The 22,165-nt window shown below is 35.3% G+C and overlaps 4 protein-coding genes, 1 long non-coding RNA gene and 1 other non-coding gene across 12 annotated transcripts; 2 read left to right on the top strand and 4 right to left on the bottom strand.

Moving 5' to 3' along the window:
* The first annotated feature begins 599 nt into the window (after window positions 1–599).
* LOC123217720 (serine/threonine-protein kinase BSK3-like) lies at window positions 600–5,596 on the top strand. The gene is made up of 11 exons (XM_044638827.1): window positions 600–1,054; window positions 1,457–1,670; window positions 1,764–1,984; window positions 2,445–2,580; window positions 2,727–2,860; window positions 2,950–3,055; window positions 3,548–3,633; window positions 3,749–3,937; window positions 4,046–4,198; window positions 4,422–4,535; window positions 4,929–5,596. The coding sequence occupies exons 2-11, from the start codon at window positions 1,589–1,591 to the stop codon at window positions 5,181–5,183; spliced, it is 1,476 nt and encodes a 491-aa protein (XP_044494762.1). The 5' UTR covers window positions 600–1,054; window positions 1,457–1,588; the 3' UTR covers window positions 5,184–5,596.
* A 639-nt stretch (window positions 5,597–6,235) lies between these two features.
* LOC123217723 lies at window positions 6,236–8,271 on the bottom strand. The gene is made up of 3 exons (XM_044638830.1): window positions 7,928–8,271; window positions 7,176–7,230; window positions 6,236–6,683 (listed from the first exon to the last, which is right to left on the bottom strand). The coding sequence occupies exons 1-3, from the start codon at window positions 8,162–8,164 to the stop codon at window positions 6,376–6,378; spliced, it is 600 nt and encodes a 199-aa protein (XP_044494765.1). The 5' UTR covers window positions 8,165–8,271; the 3' UTR covers window positions 6,236–6,375.
* Window positions 8,272–11,343: 3,072 nt separating this feature from the next.
* On the top strand, window positions 11,344–14,166 carry LOC123217722 (UPF0187 protein At3g61320, chloroplastic-like). Of its 2 annotated transcripts, XR_006502527.1 has the most exons (5): window positions 11,344–12,267; window positions 12,393–12,560; window positions 12,938–13,144; window positions 13,296–13,459; window positions 13,717–13,852. XR_006502527.1 is itself a non-coding variant. In XM_044638829.1 (4 exons), exons 1-4 carry the CDS (start codon window positions 11,599–11,601, stop codon window positions 13,891–13,893), a joined length of 1,221 nt encoding a protein of 406 aa, XP_044494764.1. In that variant the 5' UTR covers window positions 11,358–11,598; the 3' UTR covers window positions 13,894–14,166. The 2 variants fall into 2 exon arrangements, 1 of the variants encoding a protein (XP_044494764.1); XM_044638829.1 differs by lacking the exon at window positions 13,296–13,459 and having other exon boundaries at window positions 11,358–12,267; window positions 13,717–14,166.
* Window positions 14,167–14,534: 368 nt separating this feature from the next.
* Window positions 14,535–16,861, bottom strand: LOC123217721 (riboflavin biosynthesis protein PYRD, chloroplastic). Its single transcript, XM_044638828.1, has 3 exons — window positions 16,367–16,861; window positions 15,615–15,913; window positions 14,535–15,455 (listed from the first exon to the last, which is right to left on the bottom strand). Exons 1-3 carry the CDS (start codon window positions 16,751–16,753, stop codon window positions 14,840–14,842), a joined length of 1,302 nt encoding a protein of 433 aa, XP_044494763.1. The 5' UTR covers window positions 16,754–16,861; the 3' UTR covers window positions 14,535–14,839.
* Window positions 16,862–16,894: 33 nt separating this feature from the next.
* On the bottom strand, window positions 16,895–16,968 carry TRNAV-CAC. The gene has a single exon. It is a non-coding gene; the product is annotated as a tRNA-Val (tRNA).
* A 411-nt stretch (window positions 16,969–17,379) lies between these two features.
* Window positions 17,380–21,662, bottom strand: LOC123215634. Of its 6 annotated transcripts, XR_006502130.1 has the most exons (6): window positions 21,246–21,658; window positions 20,498–20,556; window positions 20,297–20,383; window positions 19,501–19,727; window positions 18,533–18,649; window positions 17,380–18,177 (listed from the first exon to the last, which is right to left on the bottom strand). It is a non-coding gene; the product is annotated as an uncharacterized LOC123215634 (long non-coding RNA). The 6 variants fall into 6 exon arrangements; XR_006502131.1 differs by having other exon boundaries at window positions 20,297–20,696; window positions 21,246–21,662; XR_006502132.1 differs by having other exon boundaries at window positions 20,297–20,691; window positions 21,246–21,662.
* Window positions 21,663–22,165: the final 503 nt, after the last annotated feature.

The following is a 22,165-nucleotide window of genomic DNA, read 5'->3' as shown; positions in this document are numbered from 1 at the left end:
GAGGGAATTTGATTTGAATTGTTTGAATTTGATATAATATTTTACTCAATTCAAACCTTCTTATTTTGTTGACATCTTAAATCCAATTTTAAATTAATTACTTTGAATTCAAATTAATTATTGATATTTATTTATTTATTTGTTTTGTTACGATACAATTAAATATACTATATATTAAAAAAATTATCATTATTTATATATAATATTTATTAACGATGGGGGTGTTTTGGATTATTATAAATATTTCTTATTAATACTTGTTTATTTATTAAATAATTTAAATAGAATAATGTCTATAATTAAATAAGATTATGAAAATTATGATGATAATTATTAAAATTAAATTTTGAAAAGAGAAACTATAAGGGCTATTCAGACACGCGTTTTGACATTTGACCGAAATAACTAGTGTAGCCTAATAACGGGTCCCACAAATGCACCTGAAAGGCAAATACAAGAGAGGAGGCAACGAGGGGAATCAAAACGGCGCCGCTCAAAGAAGAAATAAGGTACTAACGGAAATGATGACGCCGGGGAGCAAAGAGAATGATGAAAAAAGCGTCAGCTTTATGAGGCTGGGCCCTCACTACAGTTCAATTCAATTCTTTGAATATCTCCCTCCTTCAAATATTACCAGCTCACCAACAGCACAGCTAAACCAAATTTCTAACCTTATCAAATTCTATAAAATATTCAACAGATTCTATGGCCTAGAATAAAAATTCATGACATGCGGTAATTATTGCCTTATTCTTTTGTCATTAACAAACTAACTATTAGATATATACAAGTGGTCTGATCTGATCTCATTTATTCTCTTGTTTCAACAATCTCAATGTGGATCTTGTAAGTCTTGAATTCATTCAAAGCTCCTACGCTTGTGATTTCTTTTTCCTTTTGGTTTGGTTTGTGAAGTGGGTTGAAGCCTAAAATGGTGTGGCATTGGAAGTGAAGTGGGATTTTTGAATTTGCTATCTGGGTTCTGATTTAATTGTGTTTTCAACGTCACTCAAGTCAAGACTGGGTGACTTTAAAAGGAGCTGCACTTTTTCAGGTAGGTTTTAGTGCTTGTAGTAGTTTAGTTTAGTTAAAGCAAAGTGATTGAGGTTTTTTCTATTTTGCAATAAAGATTAGGTAGGTAGATTTCTGATTTTATTTAGTACTTCATTGCAAAAGACAAGCAACTCATCTCCCGAAAATTTACCCAAAATACTAATTTTAGTTTTTTTTAAATATATATTTTAAAAGCTATTTTCTTTGATAATCAACAGTTCAATAAGCCTTGCTGGTTATTGCGCTTTATCTGATTCAAATTTGCGGTAGAAATTAGATTATTTTCATTTTGTTTTTAACTCAGCAAGATGTCTATATTTGAGCCCAGATTCTATGGTGGAGGAAATTTAGTGGATGACTGCGGATTCTTATCAGTACTAATGAGATTTCAATTTGGCTGCAGCTTCTCATTCTACCAGCAAATTAAATTACTTTGCATGAATGAATTGGGTGTGCAATTGATGCGGATTTTGTTTTGAGGGGCAACTCATTGAAAAGGTTTCTATCGTTTTATGCTTTGATTTGTGATATTGAGATGGGGGTTCAGTGTTCTAAACTCACACTGTGTTGCTGGAACTCACAATTCAAAGCATCAGTTCTTGAAGCTCCTGATGTTGGTGGGTAAAAGTAATTTCTGGTATCGGTTATTGTCCTCTCCATGAAATATGGGTTTGATGGTTTTTAATTGTAATAATGTCTTGCTGCTGCAGAGAATCATGAGAAGAGTGAGGCTGATTGCTTGCCTTCATTCCGTGAATTCACCTTGGAGCAACTTAAAAATGCGACATCTGGTTTTGCTGTTGAGAATATTGTTTCTGAGCATGGGGAGAAGGCTCCTAATGTTGTTTATAAAGGGAAGCTGGAGAATCAGAGGAGGATTGCTGTTAAGCGTTTTAACAGGATGGCTTGGCCTGATTCACTGCAATTCTTGGTAGCCAGTCACCAACATGAATTGTATTTTTTACACTTTAATATTCACAAAGCTAAAGCTTTTGGCTGATTTTTCTTCAATAATCTCTGCCTTTATATAAAGCTATCTATGATATATTGTTTAAATCTTTCTTTTCTTTCCATTAATTCCTTTTTTTTTTTTTTTTTACCATTTTTGGGCTCCAATACTTTTGCTCTTTTCTTTTGATTCATGTGAGCCCCTTAATGTCCATTCCTCTGAAGGTAGCATTGAAATTATTGTTTTTTTCCTTCTTTTAGCCAAATTAGGATTGTATGATACATGACTTGTCATCTTAGGGTCAGTGTCAACATCTTTTCTTTCTTTGAGTTAAAGATATCGGTGGACCAGTATTTCTGTTTCATTTATTAATGACCTTGGAGATGTAAATTGCCTCTGACCCATGACGTTATCTCATACTATATATTTTTTGGTACTGCAGGAGGAAGCAAGATCTGTTGGTAAACTACGAAATAATAGATTGGCCAATTTACTTGGATGCTGTTGTGAAGGTGATGAGAGATTACTTGTGGCAGAATATATGCCCAATGAAACACTTGCCAAGCACCTTTTCCATTGTAAGGCTTTTCCTAGTGTATCTTCCTTATTTCAATAGATGATTAACTTAGTCCAGCATTTGGCATAAGATGAAATTTTTTTTTTTAACTCTCATAGTTTTATATTTGAACTTAATGTATGTGGAATATTGTTAAAATTGAATCAGGGGAAACAAATCCTATGAAATGGGCAATGCGTTTAAGGGTTGTTCTACATCTTGCTCAGGCTCTAGAATACTGCACAACTAAAGGACGAGCCCTTTATCATGACCTCAATGCCTACAGAATTTTATTTGATGAGGTAACTGAAATTATTACTCGCTTCTTGCAGAACCCTTTTTCCTGTTAGATTGTATCAGTTTGTCTAGTTATGCACTAAAACTCTTACAGGATGGTAATCCAAGACTTTCAACTTTTGGCTTGATGAAGAATAGTCGGGATGGAAAAAGTTATAGCACAAATCTTGCTTTTACACCTCCCGAGTATCTAAGAACTGGTATGTACTTCTCCGTGAAAACAATACATCTTTTCTAGGTAAGGATTTGGTAGTGAATTCTTTGTGTGACCTTCTTTGGGAATTCGGGGTTTTAGTTCTAAAAGGCTTTACTAGAAATTAGGGGGTCCATGGCATTTGGCATATTTTAAGCATGATATAACATTTAAAACTGGTGTCTGATTATATTATGACATGGGTACTTTTCTTTATGATCAGCCAAGTACACTCTTTATGGTGTTCTTTTCTATCGGTTGAGCAATGCAATTTTTACTGTGGTTATCCTACCATTATGTTGTTATTATCTGTCAAAAGTTTGATTGAACCTAATTCTCTACGCTTTACTACGTGATGGAACCATTAGTTTTTAGTATTTATAATTCTTTGTGATCATGTTTTTGTAGATGCAAAACATTTTTTGGGATTGACCTTTTATAAATATTTCCATCTACGGTGCTTAATAACGTTGTTATTGTGCCTTTTTTTGTTCTACAGGAAGAGTTACTCCTGAAAGTGTAATATATAGCTTTGGGACTCTTTTACTTGACCTTCTTAGTGGGAAGCATATTCCCCCAAGCCATGTAAGTTTTTAGTTTTAGGAAAGATAAATGTGGCTAATTTACTTATTACAACTAGTATATAAAAATACTTTTTCTTTAAACTTGTGTCATCTAATGCTTAAGCAATATGAACCAGGCCCTTGACCTGATACGAGACAGAAATCTTCAGATGCTGACAGATTCCTGCTTGGAAGGACAATTTACTGATGATGATGGGACTGAGTTAGTACGCTTGGCTTCTAGATGTTTGCAATATGAACCTCGAGAACGCCCAAACCCAAAATCCTTAGTGGCTGCTTTGAGTCCTCTTCAGAAGGAAACTGAGGTAAATTGGTTTCTGTTTCTCAAGAAGCAAGGCATTTCATTCTATGTAACTTTAAATATGATAAATACCAAGTGTGATTAAATTATTGCATTTTTCTTTCTTGTGCAGGTTCCATCTCATGTCTTGATGGGAATTCCACATAGTGCTTCATTCTCTCCTCTGTCCCCACTTGGTGAAGCTTGTTCAAGAAGAGACTTAACTGCCATCCATGAGATCTTAGAGAACCTTGGCTACAAAGATGATGAAGGAGTGACAAATGAGGTTCGATATATGTTTTCAACTGAAATGAATGGCTGAATCTTTTTCAAGTATTTGTTTAACAGTGTCTAAGGTCTGCTTCTACATGCATTTCTTATGGGATCTACCAGCAGTTCAAGTTATTTTACCCTTGAATGTTCTGTTCATTGGAGCTCTTGTGAATTTGGTCTAATATGCAAACCTTATCTTTAACTGGAAAAATTTATTTTGTTATGTTATGTTGCAGCTCTCCTTCCAAATGTGGACAGACCAAATGCAAGAAACATTAAATTCAAAGAAAAAGGGTGATGTAGCCTTCAGGCAGAGAGAATTTAGAGATGCAATTGAGTCTTACACACAGGTGAAAATTTTATCATGACATATTTGGAATATGTTACAAAATCAGCATCTGTAACTCATGGATGCATCCTGTTAGTGTTAGCCATTCAAGCTTGCATGTCTTGCCAAATCACCACCCATTACAATCGCAATCTGTTTTGTAAAATCTCATTTGATAGATATTATTCCTTTTATTCACTTACAGAACTATAAGATCTATCTGATGTGTTTGGCAGTCATAAAAATGTCACTAGAAAAGTCCTAGCAAATTCTTTTAAATTGTATTTAACCAAGTCCTTGAATTTAAGCTTTTGATATCTCCAAGAGGTTGGGGATGGGTTATTTAGTATTGCATGGATTATCCTTTTTTACTAATAAGGATCCTGCTAATGATTTCTCTTCTTTTAACTGGCAGTTTGTTGATGTGGGAACCATGATTTCTCCAACAGTTTATGCACGACGTAGTTTGTGTTATCTCATGAGTGACATGCATCAGGAAGCTTTGAATGACGCAATGAAAGCTCAGGTCATTTCCCCTGTATGGCATATTGCATCTTATCTTCAGGCTGCTGCCCTTGCTGCGCTTGGCATGGAGAATGAAGCTCAAGTGGCATTGAAGGAGGGCACAACTCTTGAAGCAAAGAAGAATGCAATAACTACACAAAAGTAAAAAAAAAGATTGTGCAGATTCATGAATATGAAGATGAATACATAGTGTTGATGTTGATAAATCCACAACCAGGCTAGGGAATCTAAGAATTACATACTTCAGACTTATCAAAGTAGTTGTTTTATTCATGGGTTTGTGGTGATTATGGATGGACAAAGATATTGTGATAGATATAGGAAGTCTATTTTTTTGCCCACGGCCGTGTAAGCAGTTCTTTCATTCTTTTGTGAGGTTTGATCATTTATGCATATGTACTGTTCCAATTTTTCATATCTAAATCCATTGAAAATGGAAGCCTTTTTCTTTTTTGAAGAAAGATGGGAGGCTAAGATTGTTGACAAGGGTGTAATTTTGTGTACAGATGCTATGCTTTGTGTGTTTTGATAATGAAAATTCGTGTCTTTAGCCATAAATATTCTTCACTTGTCCTACTATTTGTTGAGGGTGTTTGTGCTGAAACTCTAGATTAGCTAAATACAGATTCGGAAGAGCTTTCTGTTTAATTTCACATCATAGAGCTCTTATGTTATCATCATAGGAGTCAAATTGTACTTGGATCTTCTGCATCGGTAAAGTCTCTTTCATTGGTTAGGAACTGGGCTGGCCATGTATGCATTTGGCTTTCCATAAACATATCAGCCTCTTTCGTGTCCTTACAAGTCATGGTAGAAACCTCCTCATCCGAGGGTAGATCCACACCAAACTAAACTCAAGTTGGAATAATCCCAGCTAGAGTTCTAAGTTTAGCCAAGCCAGCATGGCTCAAATGAGTTACCAGAAAATTGTTATGACGTCAACAAATTCTTCTTGTTTAGCTTTTTCTTCATCTCTGATTACCTCTCTTTGTCTCCAATACTTTCCAACAACTTCTCCAATTAACCCATCTCTAGTTTGAGCAAGTTTAAACTAGATTTTCTAGATTCAAACTGACCTTTGTTTGGACTTAGCTTAAATCCACCACTAACCTAATGGACTTCTCCTATCGCAATTTCTTTGTACCACTACCAATCCCTAACTGTATCTCATACCTACAAGAAGACTGAGGCCTTTGGTTTCTAAGAGAAATGAAACAAATAAATTTTGGTATCTTTGCGTTTACATAATGAGTCAAGGTTGCGAAGTACAATAACAATCCCCTACATAAAAAATGTGGGTAATCCACATACATTATTTCCTCCGAGAGAAAGAGCATTCATTGGCCTTCTGAATTCAATTTTCGAAATAGTTCCTTTGTTACTCCATAATACACAGGTTGAGTGCCAGCAAAAGTGATAAAGTTCCAGCCGAACGCTGATCCTCCAACAATACATGACCCTTGTGTCTCACCATCTTCACCTTGCAGCTTCTTGGACTCTATTTCAGATGGTTTTGCACTTAACTTGTCTTGTTGAGGTTGCTCTGCCACCTTAACATCTTGGGGTGGCTGACGTTCGGCTACATCCCTAACCTCTGCTGCAATCACCGTTTCTGCTTTGCACAGTTCCACCAGAATCTTTATCTCTGCAAATTGCAAGTTATATTGTCAAAAGCCAATTCATTAAACAAAACATAAGGCTATACATAACAAAGGGTGATGATCTCATGCAATTATAACCATTATAACAAACTTTTGAACATCAGCAGTAACAATCAGAAGGTTCAAATACTGGCATACAAAGAAAACTTAGTACTTACAAGACATTTCACATTCAAACAAATCCAACGGCTCCTCAACATGAAGGTAAATTCATCTGAGTGATTGCTCTAAGTGGACACAGAAAAGTTTAATGTAGTTCAAACCAGATAAAAAAAATTCAAGAAGATGCAAACAAGCCAGTTATGTCCAAGTGATTTCCACCGTGAATTTGCAGAAGTTATCAAGTGATGGCACAAATTCCGTTGAGGACAAAAACTCACATTAGCTGATGCTTACTAACAAAAACAAGTTGGCATTCAAATTTAAGAACAAATACACTAAGTAATTATACTAGATAAGTAAGCTGGTAGGCTTACTTTCACGAACTTCATGAGTTACTTTGCAATTCCGAAAGTCAGGTGTCCGCAACAACTACAAAAAACCAAGTATTAGCATGAAGTCCAACATCGTATCAAAGGCTAATGAAATGTCATCAAAGCTGTTGAATATCAAGACCATTATTATATCCTTTTCCATAAAAATGAAATGAAGCACTCTGAAAGGCACCCATATGGCAAAATCCAATTCCTGTCTATCATCCATAAAAAGAAACACTTATAAGCCAGTACTAGGAACAGATAATTAGCCCCGAAGTGACTAAACTTTCCAGAGAATTAGGTATATGATGTAGAATTGGAGCATACTATTATTATGATAAGCATAACAACAATGGTCATACCAGAGCAGCGCGAGGGAATCAACAAGCCAAATTGGATTATTAAAAGATAATAGCTTCTACACAGGAAAATAAAATTGCAAAGACAACAAAAATTATCAAGAAATTTGGGGGACAAAGGCTCATCCTAAGACAAAGGCTTGTCAAAGCAAAATTACCTAAAAACAAATCACTTTTGCTTAAAAAACTGGCTAAGAGTACACTGGTACGTCTAATCAAACAAACCCAGATATGAAATCAATAATATGTGAAAACCAAGTGCAAATTCCAAGTGAGTAACAGGACCCAATTGCATTACAAACGTAAACCCCCGAATGAAAGGAAAAGATCTCGAATTCCACAACAAATTCAGACAAAATCGTAAATTTGTGGTAATGGGTAACAAGAGTGTACCTCAATAATGTGAGGACGAAGATCTTTAAGAACAAGACGCATCTTGTAGTAGTTGGAGTGTTGGAGTTGCCCACGGTTGTCAAGTGGTCTTTTCTTGGAGATTGTAGGAGGAGGAGGAGGAGGAGGAGGTGAAGGAGCTTGCGGAGGCACAGTTTGTGGAGTGTCTGGTGGTGGAGTTGTAACTTGGGCAGGTGGGTTCTCTGTTGCTGCTTCTGATGGTGGTTTCGGTTCTTCCATGGAAGCTCTTGTCAGTGTCTGAGTCGATGCTAGGAGAACGGAGTCTCAGTCAGAAGCTTAAGACGCCTTTAGCTCACTTTTGATTAATTCAATGGTTTTGAGGTAATAATTTATACAATGTAAGAAAAAGAGTCTAGTCAACATGTGAAACAACATGTAATCTGGAAGTTACAGGGCGATAGTGTTAAAAGTGAGGGTGGTTTTAAATATTTTCCACAACTGATACACCCAAATTCTGCCAAACCCTGCTACTTCTCTTTTTACTGTGAATTGCCGTGTCTCTGCCCTCCTGAAATTAAGCTAGTGAAGAAGTAAAATAGAAGTAGATATGATGAACCCAAAAACAGACAAGTTGATGAGAAGAACAACGATCGTGGCCACTGCTGTTGCTTCTTATTTTCTATTAACCGCTGATTATGGCCCTGAACCCAACGCCCTTGACCCTGTATGTTTATTTCAACATTATATCTGTTTTTATATGCATTTCTCAGTGAAGATTTATCTTTATCATCAATCCAAAGATTTTTTTTTTTTTGGTTCTATATGCATTTGCTTCTTTCCTCTGTTGCCAACTCACCACCCAAACGAGTTTTTTTTGAAGTGTTGTCTATATGCATTTGATTATAGGTATACAATCACACTTCCACACTGTAAGTTTTCAATCAAACAATTGTGTTGCATTATAAGCCTGAAAATTGTGATTAATTGTGATTCAACATGTGGATGACCTGTTGCATGCTTTCTCTTGTCAATATAGTTTCATGGGCAAAAGTTTGATTAGGGTTAGCTTATGGGGGCTGGATGTATTAAAATTTAAATCTTAGAGATATGAATTTAAAGAAGCAGGATCGAGCTTGAAATGTACTATTTGATCCTTGGGTTGGTGGCTGAGAGATACTTATAAGGTTCTCAACACCGTTTGGTTTGATTGCTTGTAGAATTGCAATAGGTCTTGGAGTTATAAATTTGTTTGGTAAGATCAATGTTACAGGCTTGATTGTTTTGGCTCCTGAGATTCAGTTGCTGCTAAAATCCTTTTTTAATGGTTTATTTTAGATGTGTTCTTTATTTTGTTGAAGCGTAAGGAAGCAAATTTTTGCTTGGGGTGCTGTTTTAGTAGAATTCTAAGATTTGAGCATTGTCCTTACCCATTGAACCTTTTTAGAGAATACAGTGCTACTTTAGTTACCTTGATATGGCATATTGAGCTTTCAAACAAAGTTTTTTTCTTCAGTGGCATGATGAAATTTGGGGGGAGAGGAGAGGTGACTGAGGGATCTGTTGTATGTAGCAGTATAAATTCACCATCTTTTGAACTTATGGGTTTCTTTTTTCTTAATTTCCTTCTGAACAGTTGGGAGTGTGTTAGTAGCCTGCGTCCATCAATTTGGCTTCCAGTCCTTCTGGTGTTTTCTTGCACAAACTAATCACAACAACACAAACACTTCCACACACAAAAGTAGAAATCCAGTAATGACTCCAATGTAAATGTAAGAGCCACAATAGGCTAATCTATTCAATCAAAATCAGTCAGTATTAAATGCTATTCAGAAATGTTAATTTGGCAATAAGAGGTGTCAGTTTCTTCCTTGGCCGAAGCCTTCTCAATATTTCCCTGATATTTTCCTTATCCTATTCGCTTCTCTCCTAAGTCCCCTCCTTTTTAGTTCTTCCTTACTTGAGTCTCCACTTTTCTCTCAATTCTATTTAAATCTCCACTTTTTCCCTTTTTTGCTTTGCCATAACTAATGCAGCCGGCTCACTATCTTCTGCTAATCTGCTATTGGCTTCCTTATGTTTCCTTTTGTATACCTGCGTGATTGGTGGCCCAACAGAATGTCAAATCAGACAGTGTTTTATTGGCATTCTATGATAAGTTTCAATTATAATGTTCCCAGAAAGATGACAGCTAGAAGGAATAGTCAGAGACCTAAGAGGACACAGAGTAGAAGGCTCATTTATGTTTAGCACAGTGGGAAGTGATTCAGCTTAGGGCCTTAATTTTTGTTCAGCTTTGTCATTCTCTCGTCTCCCTAATCCCAACCCCAAACATCATTAGTACAGAATATCATTTTTTAAGATATTGATCCTAAATTTATCAATTTATCACACTCTGTTGAAGATCAATATATGCTTGATCTTCTGATGGCATGGTGGTATTTATTTGCAATGGCAGATTAAAAGGGCAATACTATCAGCAGAAAGCTCGGTGAAAGAGTTTGTCTTTGGATCAACAAAAGAATCCCAAGAAAACCAGACATCGGAGCTGAGTTCTAAAGGTGCCAAGGGGCATCCATAGTTTATAAGAAAAGTTAGGTTTGCATAGGAACATGACTGCACTTGACTTTCAGCATTTTACGGCTGCTGTGGATATATGGAAGTTGTAATATCAGACAAGTTCCTTTTGATCCTTCAGTATGAACTTTTTATTTTTGAAGGAAAAGTTCAGATTTGAATGCATGTTGCTGAAATAATGAGGTGGTTGTTTCTTGTCTTAATGGATTCTTTGAGGATTGATATAAATATCATAGCCATTAGATTGCGAAAAACCATAGATGGGTTTGAGTTTGGTTTGTATTCATAATGTCTATTTGGAGTTTGAACTTGTTCGAACTAATGCAAAATTTCGTTGAAAAGTTATCGATAGAGTGAATACTATTGCTAGCAAGATGAATTGTGTCACTAGTGAGATGAATAATATTATTGAAGGGATAATCAAATCAAACCTAAGGTTGAGTCAGAATTTTAATTTAAGTTTGGATCGTTTGAGCTAAAACTAAATTTGAGTCCCAACTGACTCAATTCGAATACACTTGTACAACAAACATATGAGATTGTGCACAAGGTTTTAAAGGTGTGTTTGGATTTTGGAAAATTTATTTTTAAAATTACAAAATGATTTTCATGAAAAAGTCATTAAGAGGATGTTTATCAAGAGTTTCACAAATATTCAGTCAAGATCTAGTTATACTTATACAAAAGAATATAATTAGTTATATAAATAATGTGAAAAAAAATAATATTTAAATATATAATTATATATATTTAATTATGGACTCAAAAGAATATTTACAAGATATTATTCAATGTCAAAGGATGATGGAACTGTGAGCTTCCGGACCGTTAATCTTTTTTTAAGAATCAATCGCGTATGTACAATATAAACAGGTCGGACAGTCAGATCATCCACGTGAATGCTCATTTTAGTACAACAGCAGAGATGGACGGCAAGGAAAGCTCCGTGACAAATATTTCGTCCTCGTGCAGTAACACAGAGAAAAACTCAATAGTTTATCCTTCTCATTTAATTTGAACGTGTTAAAATATGAAACAACCGTTGCCTTGAGCCATTGCCAACGACCCATCATCCACTCCCACACACTCTGCTTTAGACCTTAACTGTTCTCTGCTTCGTTTTCTGCTCTTCAAGCCCAATGAACCAATCCACCAAACTTTCACTTTCTTCCAGCTTTACCCCCAAACCCCTATTCAAATTACATGGCACTCTCACCTTTCCCTCGAAACCCACTAAACTTCTTACCTTCAAAACTCTCTCTTCCTCGCAACCTGAATCAGAATCTCCCTTTAAAAACCTAACTGTAAATTCAATTCTTCGTGCCATCCCTGACTGGGCTGACCGCGTTAAAGAGCGTGGAATGCAACGGAAGAGATCATTGTACAACCACGAAAAATGGGTTTATCACAGAAGCTCATTGCGTCACATTAGGCACTTACTTTCAAGCTTATCTTCTCGCGTGATACTTTCATTAATCCCACCAGTGATTGCTTTTACTTTGGTGGCTGTGATTATTGCGAGTTACAATTCTGCTGTGGAAATGCATTTGTTGCCCGGGTTCTTCCCCGTTTTAAGAGCTTCTTCGTTGCCGTATCAACTGACGGCTCCCGCTTTGGCGCTGCTTTTGGTGTTTAGGACTGAGGCTTCGTATTCGAGGTATGAGGAAGGCAGAAAGGCTTGGACTAAGATCGTTGCAGGAACTATTGATTTTGCTTGTATGCTCATTTCTGGGGTTGACGATTCTGCTGATGACTCTATTAAGGATAAGCTTTTGCGTTATATTATGGCTTTCCCAGTTGCTCTTAAGGTGTGTTTTGTTTTTTTTTTTTTTTTCCTCTCTTTTCTACCATTGTTAGTCGTGATTTAACGCATTAATTCTTGATCATTTCTGCGTATTACCTGCTCAATTTATTTTTTTTCTTGCATATGCAGTGTCATGTGATTTATGGCTCAGATATTGGCAGAGATCTCAAAACTTTGCTCGATGGAGATGATTTGGGAGTAGTACTTAGTTCAAAGCATCGGCCCCGCTGCATTATTGAATTCATTTCCCAAAGCCTGCGGTTGCTAAACTTAGATGGATCAAAGAGAACTATGTTGGTATCTCTCTTCTTGCATTACTTAAATTCTCAGATTTTCATATTATGATTGATGTTTAGGGGTGTCATCTGTATCTAGTTTATAGTTTGGGGTCTAGTTTCATGAAAAATTGTTGTACACGCGGGTGTGAATAAATTGAAGATGATTGCTTTAAAATTTTTCAGGTTCTTGATTGTTAAAAACATGTAACTTAATGTTAAAGGTAACATATACCCTAAAATCCAGACAAGTTAGAAATAAAAAGCAACTAGGGAAACTCTAATCTTGAATGAATGTGTTCATAAAATAAAAAAATAAAGTCCAATGGCAGATCAGGGTTGTGAACTGATTGTTCCTTTATCAAAATCTTCATCTTAATCACCCTCATTATGGTGCAGGAGTCAAAGATGTCTTGTTTTCATGAAGGAATCGGTATATGTGAACAGCTCATCGGTATTCCTATCCCTCTCTCATACACACGCTTGACATCAAGGTTTCTATTCCTCTGGCATCTCACTCTTCCCATCATACTTTGGGATGATTGCCATTGGATAGTGGTTCCAGCTACTTTTATCAGTGCTGCATCTTTGTTCTGCATAGAAGAAGTGCGTATCTCTTTCTCTGTCTTCAAATTTAGATGTTTCTGTGGCCATTAGTTTCAATTTACTCATATGGGCTCTCATTCATTTTTTCAAAATAAGACATCTTTGGTTTGTATTGACTTACATTTGATTCCTATTATATTGAATTGACAAGGTCACTTCAAGATCAAAGGTAAAATGAAGCAAGAAGAGACTGGCTGTGACAGTTGTTAGTCGAATGAGTTATTATGCTTGCATATTTGCATCCATGAGATTTTCCCATGTAGAACCAAATAGACTTCGTGTGCCCTTCATCCTCATTGCTATTCAAGGCAAATAGTAAGTATAAGAGGCAGTCTTGATTTGGCACTACTCTCTCTATTCCTTAAAATAGTTTTGAAAGTCCTACTTTTGCTAATGGTTATGGAGATGTCAAATAAATTATTCTTGTGGCAACCCAAACACCTTGCTTCTGGAGTGCAAGTTGTGGCAAATATCCAACAGTGATAACTTGATATCAGCCATTTGTTTCTGAAGATATATTGCATATATTGCCTATCAAACATGAAAACGAATCTGATGGTTGATTTCTGTAGGTTGGGGTGCTTATTGAGGAACCTTTTCCAATGTTAGCCTTGGATGAACTTTGCAATCTTGTTCAGACCAACATTGAGGAAGCAGTTAGAACTCAGAAAATTATTCAAGCACAGATAATTGCAAAGCGAAAGAGTCATTCTTTTGAGCATTCACATAATGGTCGGCCTACCTTGTGAAGTAGACAGGAAATTCAAGCAACATCTGCACATGGGCTACAGAATAAGCTGCCTAAATACTTTAATATTGTCAGGAACTTGGAGCTACCCTCCTGCTGCATCCAGATGTATTATTACAGCTGATGTCTGAACGTAAATGTGCATATAATAAAGTGAGGTGGCCAGGAAACCTATTTTTGTTGTATATAAACTAAATTCATGACTTTAATAAAGCCTATCCGTATGAAAGAAAATAATGGGATTTTGACACTCTGCTTCTGGATTGGCATCTCACATGCAGGACGAGTTGTGCTAGACTGTATGGTGACCGTGAAAGTAGGGGTGTCAGCCAAGACAAGCTCGGCTCAACTAATGTTGAAGCTCGAGCAGCTTGATTTCTGCCTTTGAGCTGAAATCCAGCTTAAGGATGGTGGGTTCGACTTGAGTAAAATACCTATAAATCCCAAAAAACTTTGAATTCCATACACCCCTAACATCTTATTTCTGTATTTTAAATTCGGGAGTAATTGGTCTTGAGGGTTTCAATATATCAGCTAAGTTCATATAGTTTACAGATTAAAAACAATGAGGAAATTCCAGTCACGGAGTTAAACTTTTCCCAAGCATTTACAGAAACAGCCCATGAGCATAAATCGACCAAGTTTGAATTTAAATCTGACTGCATTCCATAATTTCATATTTGTATATAAAGTGCGCTCAAATGTAACCTTTTAGTATTTACTCTCAGACAAAGATCGTTCAAGCTCTCACAGGAAATTCTGGAAAAAATATAGGATAAGCCAACAAAGAGCTATGCATCAAATCAAACCAAAATGAGATAACATTGCATTCCAACTAGCTCCTTTAAGAACTCCCTTGAGAGGTTGCCGATTTGACATTCACCAATAACCAAAACCAACTCTACTATTAAGCCAGAGATGATGCAATCTGTGTCCATGGGTTCTAATCACCCATACTGAAGGTATCCCTCAAGAACAATGCTCTGACTTGATATCTTAGGTTGTAATTTCTTCACTACTAATCCTTTCTTTAAACCATTTAGTAGGGCAAGCGCATTCCCATCATCCCCTTCATTCCATACAGGCAAGACTTCCACCATGATCTTTTGCATAATATTTTGTTCAATACCCTCTCTGAGAAGCATTTCAAGGTCGGCATAATCACTTCTCAAATCCAGTAAAACACTGTTCAATCCCTTGCGCTTGCAGTATTCTAGGATTGCGTTTAAAGTTACTTGATTCAAAACCACTGTTTCAATTCCTCTTTTAGCAGTTTCATTTTCCAAAATTGCCTCTTTGCTGGTAAATACTATTACTCTAGAAGCAGTTTCTTCAGTGAGAAGAGGCAATTGAATTTGAGAACTAGAATTAGTAGCCGTTATAATCTTAAGGGGTTGATTAGCACCAGGTTCATGCGATTCAGGTATTGAGGACTTCTCAGTCAATGAGGCAGACAGTATAACTGCATCGTATTCTTGTAACAACCGCGAGTAGTATCCACCAGACTTAGTAACTCCATCTCCAAGTTGGTCCAGAAGATGGCCATTGACAGAAAGAGAATACCTGGAAATCATTAGTTTCACATTATATCACTCAAGAACAATAATTAAAATATTATGACCCAACAAGTAAATTTGAACCTGCAAACTTCAAATTTATTGAGCAATGGTACATGAGTCAATACACATGCCAGATTCATGACAAGCAAAAGAAAATGTTTACCTTACTGTCACAAAAGGTTTCCCTGTTAACATTTGATGAATAAAGGCCTCATTGAGCTGCTTGCACAATTCTTCTTCTACACCCACGGTCACGTCAATTCCAGCATCTCTCAGCCTATCTAACCCCTTTGAATCTACAATTGGGTTTGGATCCACCATTCCAACCACCACTTTCTTAACCTTAGCTTTAATCAGAGCTTCAGTACATGGTGGAGTTCTTCCGTAGTGATTACATGGTTCCAAGCTCACATATGCTGTTGCATCCTCAGCCAAGTGCCCAGCATCTCTCAGAGCAAACACCTGCAAGTTTCATCTCCTGACTCAAATTCCTCAGCAATAGTTTCTAATCAGACCATGCCAGTTCAAAGCTTATATACAGCATCATTTAGCTGAAACCATAATAGTTTCACAAGTTAAACACACAAGTAAATCCAACACAGACTGGATAACATTTGAAACTGATTTCTTAATGAAGTAAGAGAATATTAAATATTTTTCCGATTGAAAACAAATTATTTGTATCAGCACTAACAGTAGCTAGAAACACAGTAAACAAAAAAATTATCAAGTCAATTAAAATATTGAAATTTGACTAAAAAGGTTCATTATTTTTATTAATTACTTAAATTTCTCGGCAAAATAAACAAGAAAACCAATTGAATCAAAATATGTAAGCCGAGACATGAAATGATCCAAAAAAACCAAAATAATAATAATAATAATAATAATAAGTAGAAATAAACGGTGGGTAACCTCAGCATGTGGCTGTCCAGCTTTAGGATGAAACCCTTCACCAACAATCTTTCCATCTTTAACAATCAAACAACCCACCATTGGATTGGGACTTGTACACCCAATTCCCTTTCTCGCTAGCTCAACGCATCTCCTCATATAAAAGGCATCCTCATTATCTTGAGCCGCTCCACAGCTGACACGAATTGAACCACCATGTTTTCTCAAACAAGTAAGTGATTTGGATAGTCTTTTGAGTGAATTACAAAACCCAGCTTTTGAACTTGGATTCAGAAGAAGTTTGGTGGGGCGGTGTAATGAAGATAAAGACGAGTAAAGAATATGAGGAGAGGACAAAGCGGGCGGAATAAGAGTGTTATTTGGAACTGAAAGTCTATGAATTTGCATTTTAAGAGAAAGCTGAAATCGAAATTCACAAAGTAAAGACTGGCAATGAGCAAGGCAAGAAATATGAATTAGCGCCGGCCGCTGGCAGGCGTTAAAAAGACACCTTTTGGATGAAAAAAGGTAATAAAACAAACAAAACGTTGTCTGAGCCCGGGTTCGAACCGGGGACCTCTAGTGTGTGAGACTAGCGTGATAACCAACTACACCACCCAGACGGTTTTGAGAGAAATTACATAAATCACGTGATATATATACACACATCTTTGCACACTACAACCAATTTTGAACACTCAAATAATATATCATCGTGTGATTAAATTAAATATCAAATCATATGATAATATATTATCTAAATACTTAAAACCAAATACACATAATATTTCTAAATTACTTTGGGGGTGAGACCCTTGCTGCAATGATCCGTCCACTGCAGAGCTTTAACAATTAGCATTAGCAGGCCAAATTGTTATTTTGATTTAGCGGGTCTTCTCCTGCACCCTTCAGTTTTGCTTTGTCTGTGTAAAATTCAGATACAATACTCTCACTCACTTTCCTGATATAATCTATGTAACATTAGCAAATGGCACATAAGATTTTAAACACCATCAGTTAGAGATCAGCAGAAGTAAACAAATAAGGGAAGCCATGAATAAGTGTACTGGGAAATACTGTTGTCAAACCGTCCATGTCTTGAATACAGCAATTAAACAAATGCAAAGAATCATCTTAAAAAGAACAGCCCAAACTCAACTAGCTACAAAAAGTAGATTGGATGTCAAGGTGTGATCATCGATCTTCCTATGATTGATCTTCTTCGAGATATTGTGATTAATCTTTTTATACAAACTTTTAATTGATCCTCTTTGAGATATTATTGTTCACTTCAATTCTTAAAAGATGGGGCAACTACAGCACAATGAACCGGATTTCTTCTTTTCCAAAATATCTTGGATAATCTCAAGCCATGAGATTATTTCTTCAAATGTTGGTCAACAATTTGGATTCTTGTGCCACCAATCCCGAAGAAGCCTAATTCAAACGATAGCAGTATAGAACAATATTTAATCATGTTACAGACAAGTTCTAATGAAAGTTATTAACAAAGTATCCAGCATGACAATTAAATTCTATATCATTAATCAGCTTCATCTTGTATTATTCCTAACTGTCTCTCAAACCCACATTATATAATTGGTGTCCCAAATACTATAAGTACCAACTCAGCTGGGCTCCGCATTTCTTTCACAATTTTTTGCTCCATCTTATGAGGCTGAAAACTGCTATGCCATATGCAATAACTGAGTATGTTAAAGATTGTTAACAGTTTGAGATGAGTCATCTCAGAGAACTGACGCCTTGACTGGCTCTGGGTATAAAGTTGATAGATGTGGTCTGGAATCTTCATGAGCTCGCCTGTCTGCTATCTGTATTCCAGTTTGTGCTATATTAGTTGGTCTTCCTAGAAACATTTGTAATGAAAACTAAACCCACAACAAGGACATTTTAAATGCCAAACAAAACAATGCTAACCTGCCGTGCATAATGAGAAACTAGCTAGGCTAGATAAGTTATCTGCTTGACTAGTTGGAACATTGGGCTTGATATTACAAATAATTTTCCAACAGATAAATTACATCATAGACAATTACTACAAAGGAGAAGATATCAACACTATTCCCATATGATTCTCAATGATAAACCTCAGGTGTTATTTAATGATTTGGCACACGTTTTACAGTTCTAATTGACTAGTTAAATTAAATAATTGTATAAACTTACGATGAACTAAGAATATTTACATGAACTTGTTTCTCCAGTCATTTTGTAACCATATGAATCTTTTGCTTGCGCAATTTTGCTTAATCCAAAGTCTTCTACCTTGAGTTGCCCTCCTTGCTGTGACACCCACAAAGGTTGGAATGTGAGAAAATTTAGTGAATCCAGACATTGCTTAAATCGCACCCAATGTCAAAGGTTTGGTTTAAAAATTTAATGATCTGACAAATATATGCATTATAACTTAAAAGCTTTCAATATGCCATCGACAGAATCATATAAATTGCAATAACTTGGTGTCAAATCACGGTTAATTATAGCATGTGGTTTATGCTGATGAAAATAAATCATTCCTATACAAGGTTTCAGAAAACATCAATCCATCATAGGAATTAATAGCAGATTACATGTATTTAAATTACACAAAAGCAAGTTATATGACATATACCAAGCAAGTCAAGTAAAATTATGAATCATTAAAAAATCAACATTTGAGGAAACGAACTAAACACAATCAGAGACAACATTTCAGAATTGTCCTTTCTTACAGCTATGAGAAATCATTATGATTGGACATGATTCAAAACCAGTGTTAAGTATGTTGAATTACACACAAAGGCATTTATCTAATTTCAAGAAATGAATTACAACAGAACATAATATTGATTTAAAAGTAATGAATACGGATAATATGTTTAACAGTTCCATAAAACCAAGAGGATGAATATTAAAAAAAAATCACACATTAATCTTATCAACCATAAATTTCCACTATTCTCTGAAACTTCTATATTACTTTTTATGGGAAGCAGCACATAATGATGCACACACAAGACTATGTATCAAATTTTCATATTCAAACACATATGACATGGTTTTCACGTCAGATCATCCATGCATCATGTTTTAATAGACAGGATAAGTCATCAAGATCTTGTCAATGAAATTGACACTAAATTCAAAATTTCTACCAATAAACTTCAGGATAAAAAATGTTGGGAAAAGTTGCCTTGCATACGAAACTGCTGTTGGCGGATCTATTCTTCCTCTTTTTTAAATTAAAAATGCAAAACCCAGATTGTGAAAATACTCTGTGAGAAAGATCAAGCGCTCAGAATGCTTTAGGACACCAAGGAACTGCACTATATTAGGGTGGCACAATGTATGCCGCAAACCCAATTACTTCATGAAAGAACACCTGTCAAAATAGGAAACCATAGTTCATATCTCACAATCACTAATCTTACCAGAAAATATAAACACAAATTTAATACTCTCAAAGTTGGTATTACTGAAAAGGTAATGTCAAACTGAATGACTATCTTCTTACATACTATTCTAACACTTTAATTCTGATTTCTAGATTACTTAAATGCTAATACTAATAGCACTGGGAAAAAAAAAGAAAAAGAAATAACAGAGTACACTAAAAATATTAAAGCATCTAACAGCATTTTCCTCCAAGAAATGAGGACAACCAAGTATTTATGATTTTTTTCTATCACACATTGGCCTTTCCATCAGAAAAAGTTTTAATTAAACTCATAACAGTGAAAAAGAAAAATGTCATGGCCAGCCTTGTTCTCCTTCCTTAGAACAGCTAAAACTAGTACCAACAGCCTGATTTTAAGACAAGCAGCTGAGAATGTTTTATGGAAGGAAAGCAGCATATGTTATACAAAAAAGAAGGTTAGAGAGAGACAAGGAGGGAAGGCGAAGCAGGGGAAGGAAATGAACTTGTTAAATTATTATGAAAATGAAACTCACCTCACTCTTGGATCTGATGCAATGGAAGACCGAATAGTTTTTGCAGCAACTTCTGTACTTGACTAGATAATCTTCACCATATGCTCCCTGCAATTCTTCACAATTTAGTTACGGGTGAAGTATAAACAACAATATAGAAAAGTTAATAAACTATAATTGCTCAGATGAGGCAGTATCAAAATAAGTTTAAGGTGCCCTCACTTGATATCAGCCTTGGATTGATTTCATAGCAAGGTATCTGGGAGTCAAGCCCCACGTATCTTAAGAAAAAAATTGAAAAGGGATTTAATTACACAAGTATAAACAAAAAGATTAGTCCTGTGAACCTTGCAAAATAGTTGGTTCCACTGATGTTCTCACACAGAGACTAAGGCATGCAAAGACGCCTATCTAACCTTCTCTACATTGAACATAATAAAGCTCAGTGTCTAAAAAATACAAGAACACCTATGCATATTTATGAGATTCATAATCACTTCAAGGACACAATAAGAGGCCAGGAATCTTAACACATATCAGAATCAAATGTAATTTTGCGATTTTAAGTTGAATAACTAATTAGGTTTTCTTTCCTTCTTTGTCATGTATATTGTAAAATTTAAAGATTTTTTCATTCTTTTTTTGTTAATTACATTTTTTTTTCCAACAACCGAACAAATTCAACTTAAAGATTTAAATTAATTAGGTTTTCTTTCATTCTCTATCACGTATATTGTAAAATTTAAAGATTTGTTATTCTTTTATTGTGAATTACATTATTATTTTTAACAATCGAACAAATTCAACGTAAAGATTAAAATTAATTAGGTTTTCTTTCATTCTTTATCACATATATTGTAAAATTTAAAGATTTTTTACTCTTTTTTTTGTTAATTACATTATTTTTTTCAACAACCGAACAAATTCAACTTAAAAGATTAAATTAAAGTACAAGATATTCAAAGATTACCTTTGAAGGCGGGGATGAAGGTATGAATTCTTCCATAATCGAAATCTTGATTTCGAACAGTCAAAGCAATCAGCAGTAACAGTTAATAAAAATGGATGAACCAAACACTTCTTCATCAAGATCGGAGGCCACGAAGCCGATTTTTGTCTTATTCGACTGAAATTTAGAAAAATGATGAAATAACTATCATAACCTCGGTTTTTCCGATCAACAAGCATCATGATTAGGGTTAAACTGTTGTACAGCATTGGTCTCTGAAAAGCCGTAGAAAGGACACAAAGTGTTTTCCTCTGGAGTCTGACCAACCAAACAGGGTTTATTCATATATGATCTCTGATATATAGGGAAGAAGGACAAGCTTTTAACTGTTTTTTGAGCGGGCTTATCCATACTATACAGCCACATATCGGTCCAAAAAAAAAAAAAAAGCCACATATCTGCATTAACACGACACCGCTTTAGATATAGCCGTTATTCAAAACGCGGAATTGGATATTTTGTATATCTGCTTAAGTCTTTAAAACACGCAGTCATAGATTTTCTTTTAGGCCAAAACACCATTTCCACCCAAGGTTTGGTGCAAATTCATTTTCCCATTGGTAACTTTAAAAAATCTAAATACCTACTTTTTATTATATTTCATTATTACTGTTAAGAATAAAATTATTATTTAATAAAAATATTTAAAAAAATTATAAATACATCACATTTAAGCATACCAAGTTTAAAAACTAACTTTTATCTCATTAAGATTAAAAACTAATAATTTTATCCTATTTTTTCTCATCTAAAATTTAAAAAATCAATATTTTTTTCCTAAAGCTTTTACCGTAATCATCAACAACCGGAGACAATGACGACAACGATATCTTCCCTCCCTCCTAGCTCCTCTCTCAATCATTGTCTATTTTTTATCATCA

Source organism: Mangifera indica, chromosome 5, assembly GCF_011075055.1.
Source record: "Mangifera indica cultivar Alphonso chromosome 5, CATAS_Mindica_2.1, whole genome shotgun sequence".
NCBI classification, from domain to species: Eukaryota; Viridiplantae; Streptophyta; class Magnoliopsida; order Sapindales; family Anacardiaceae; genus Mangifera; species Mangifera indica.
Note: the sequence above shows the minus strand (reverse complement) of the source record. Positions and strands in the feature narration are given on the sequence as shown.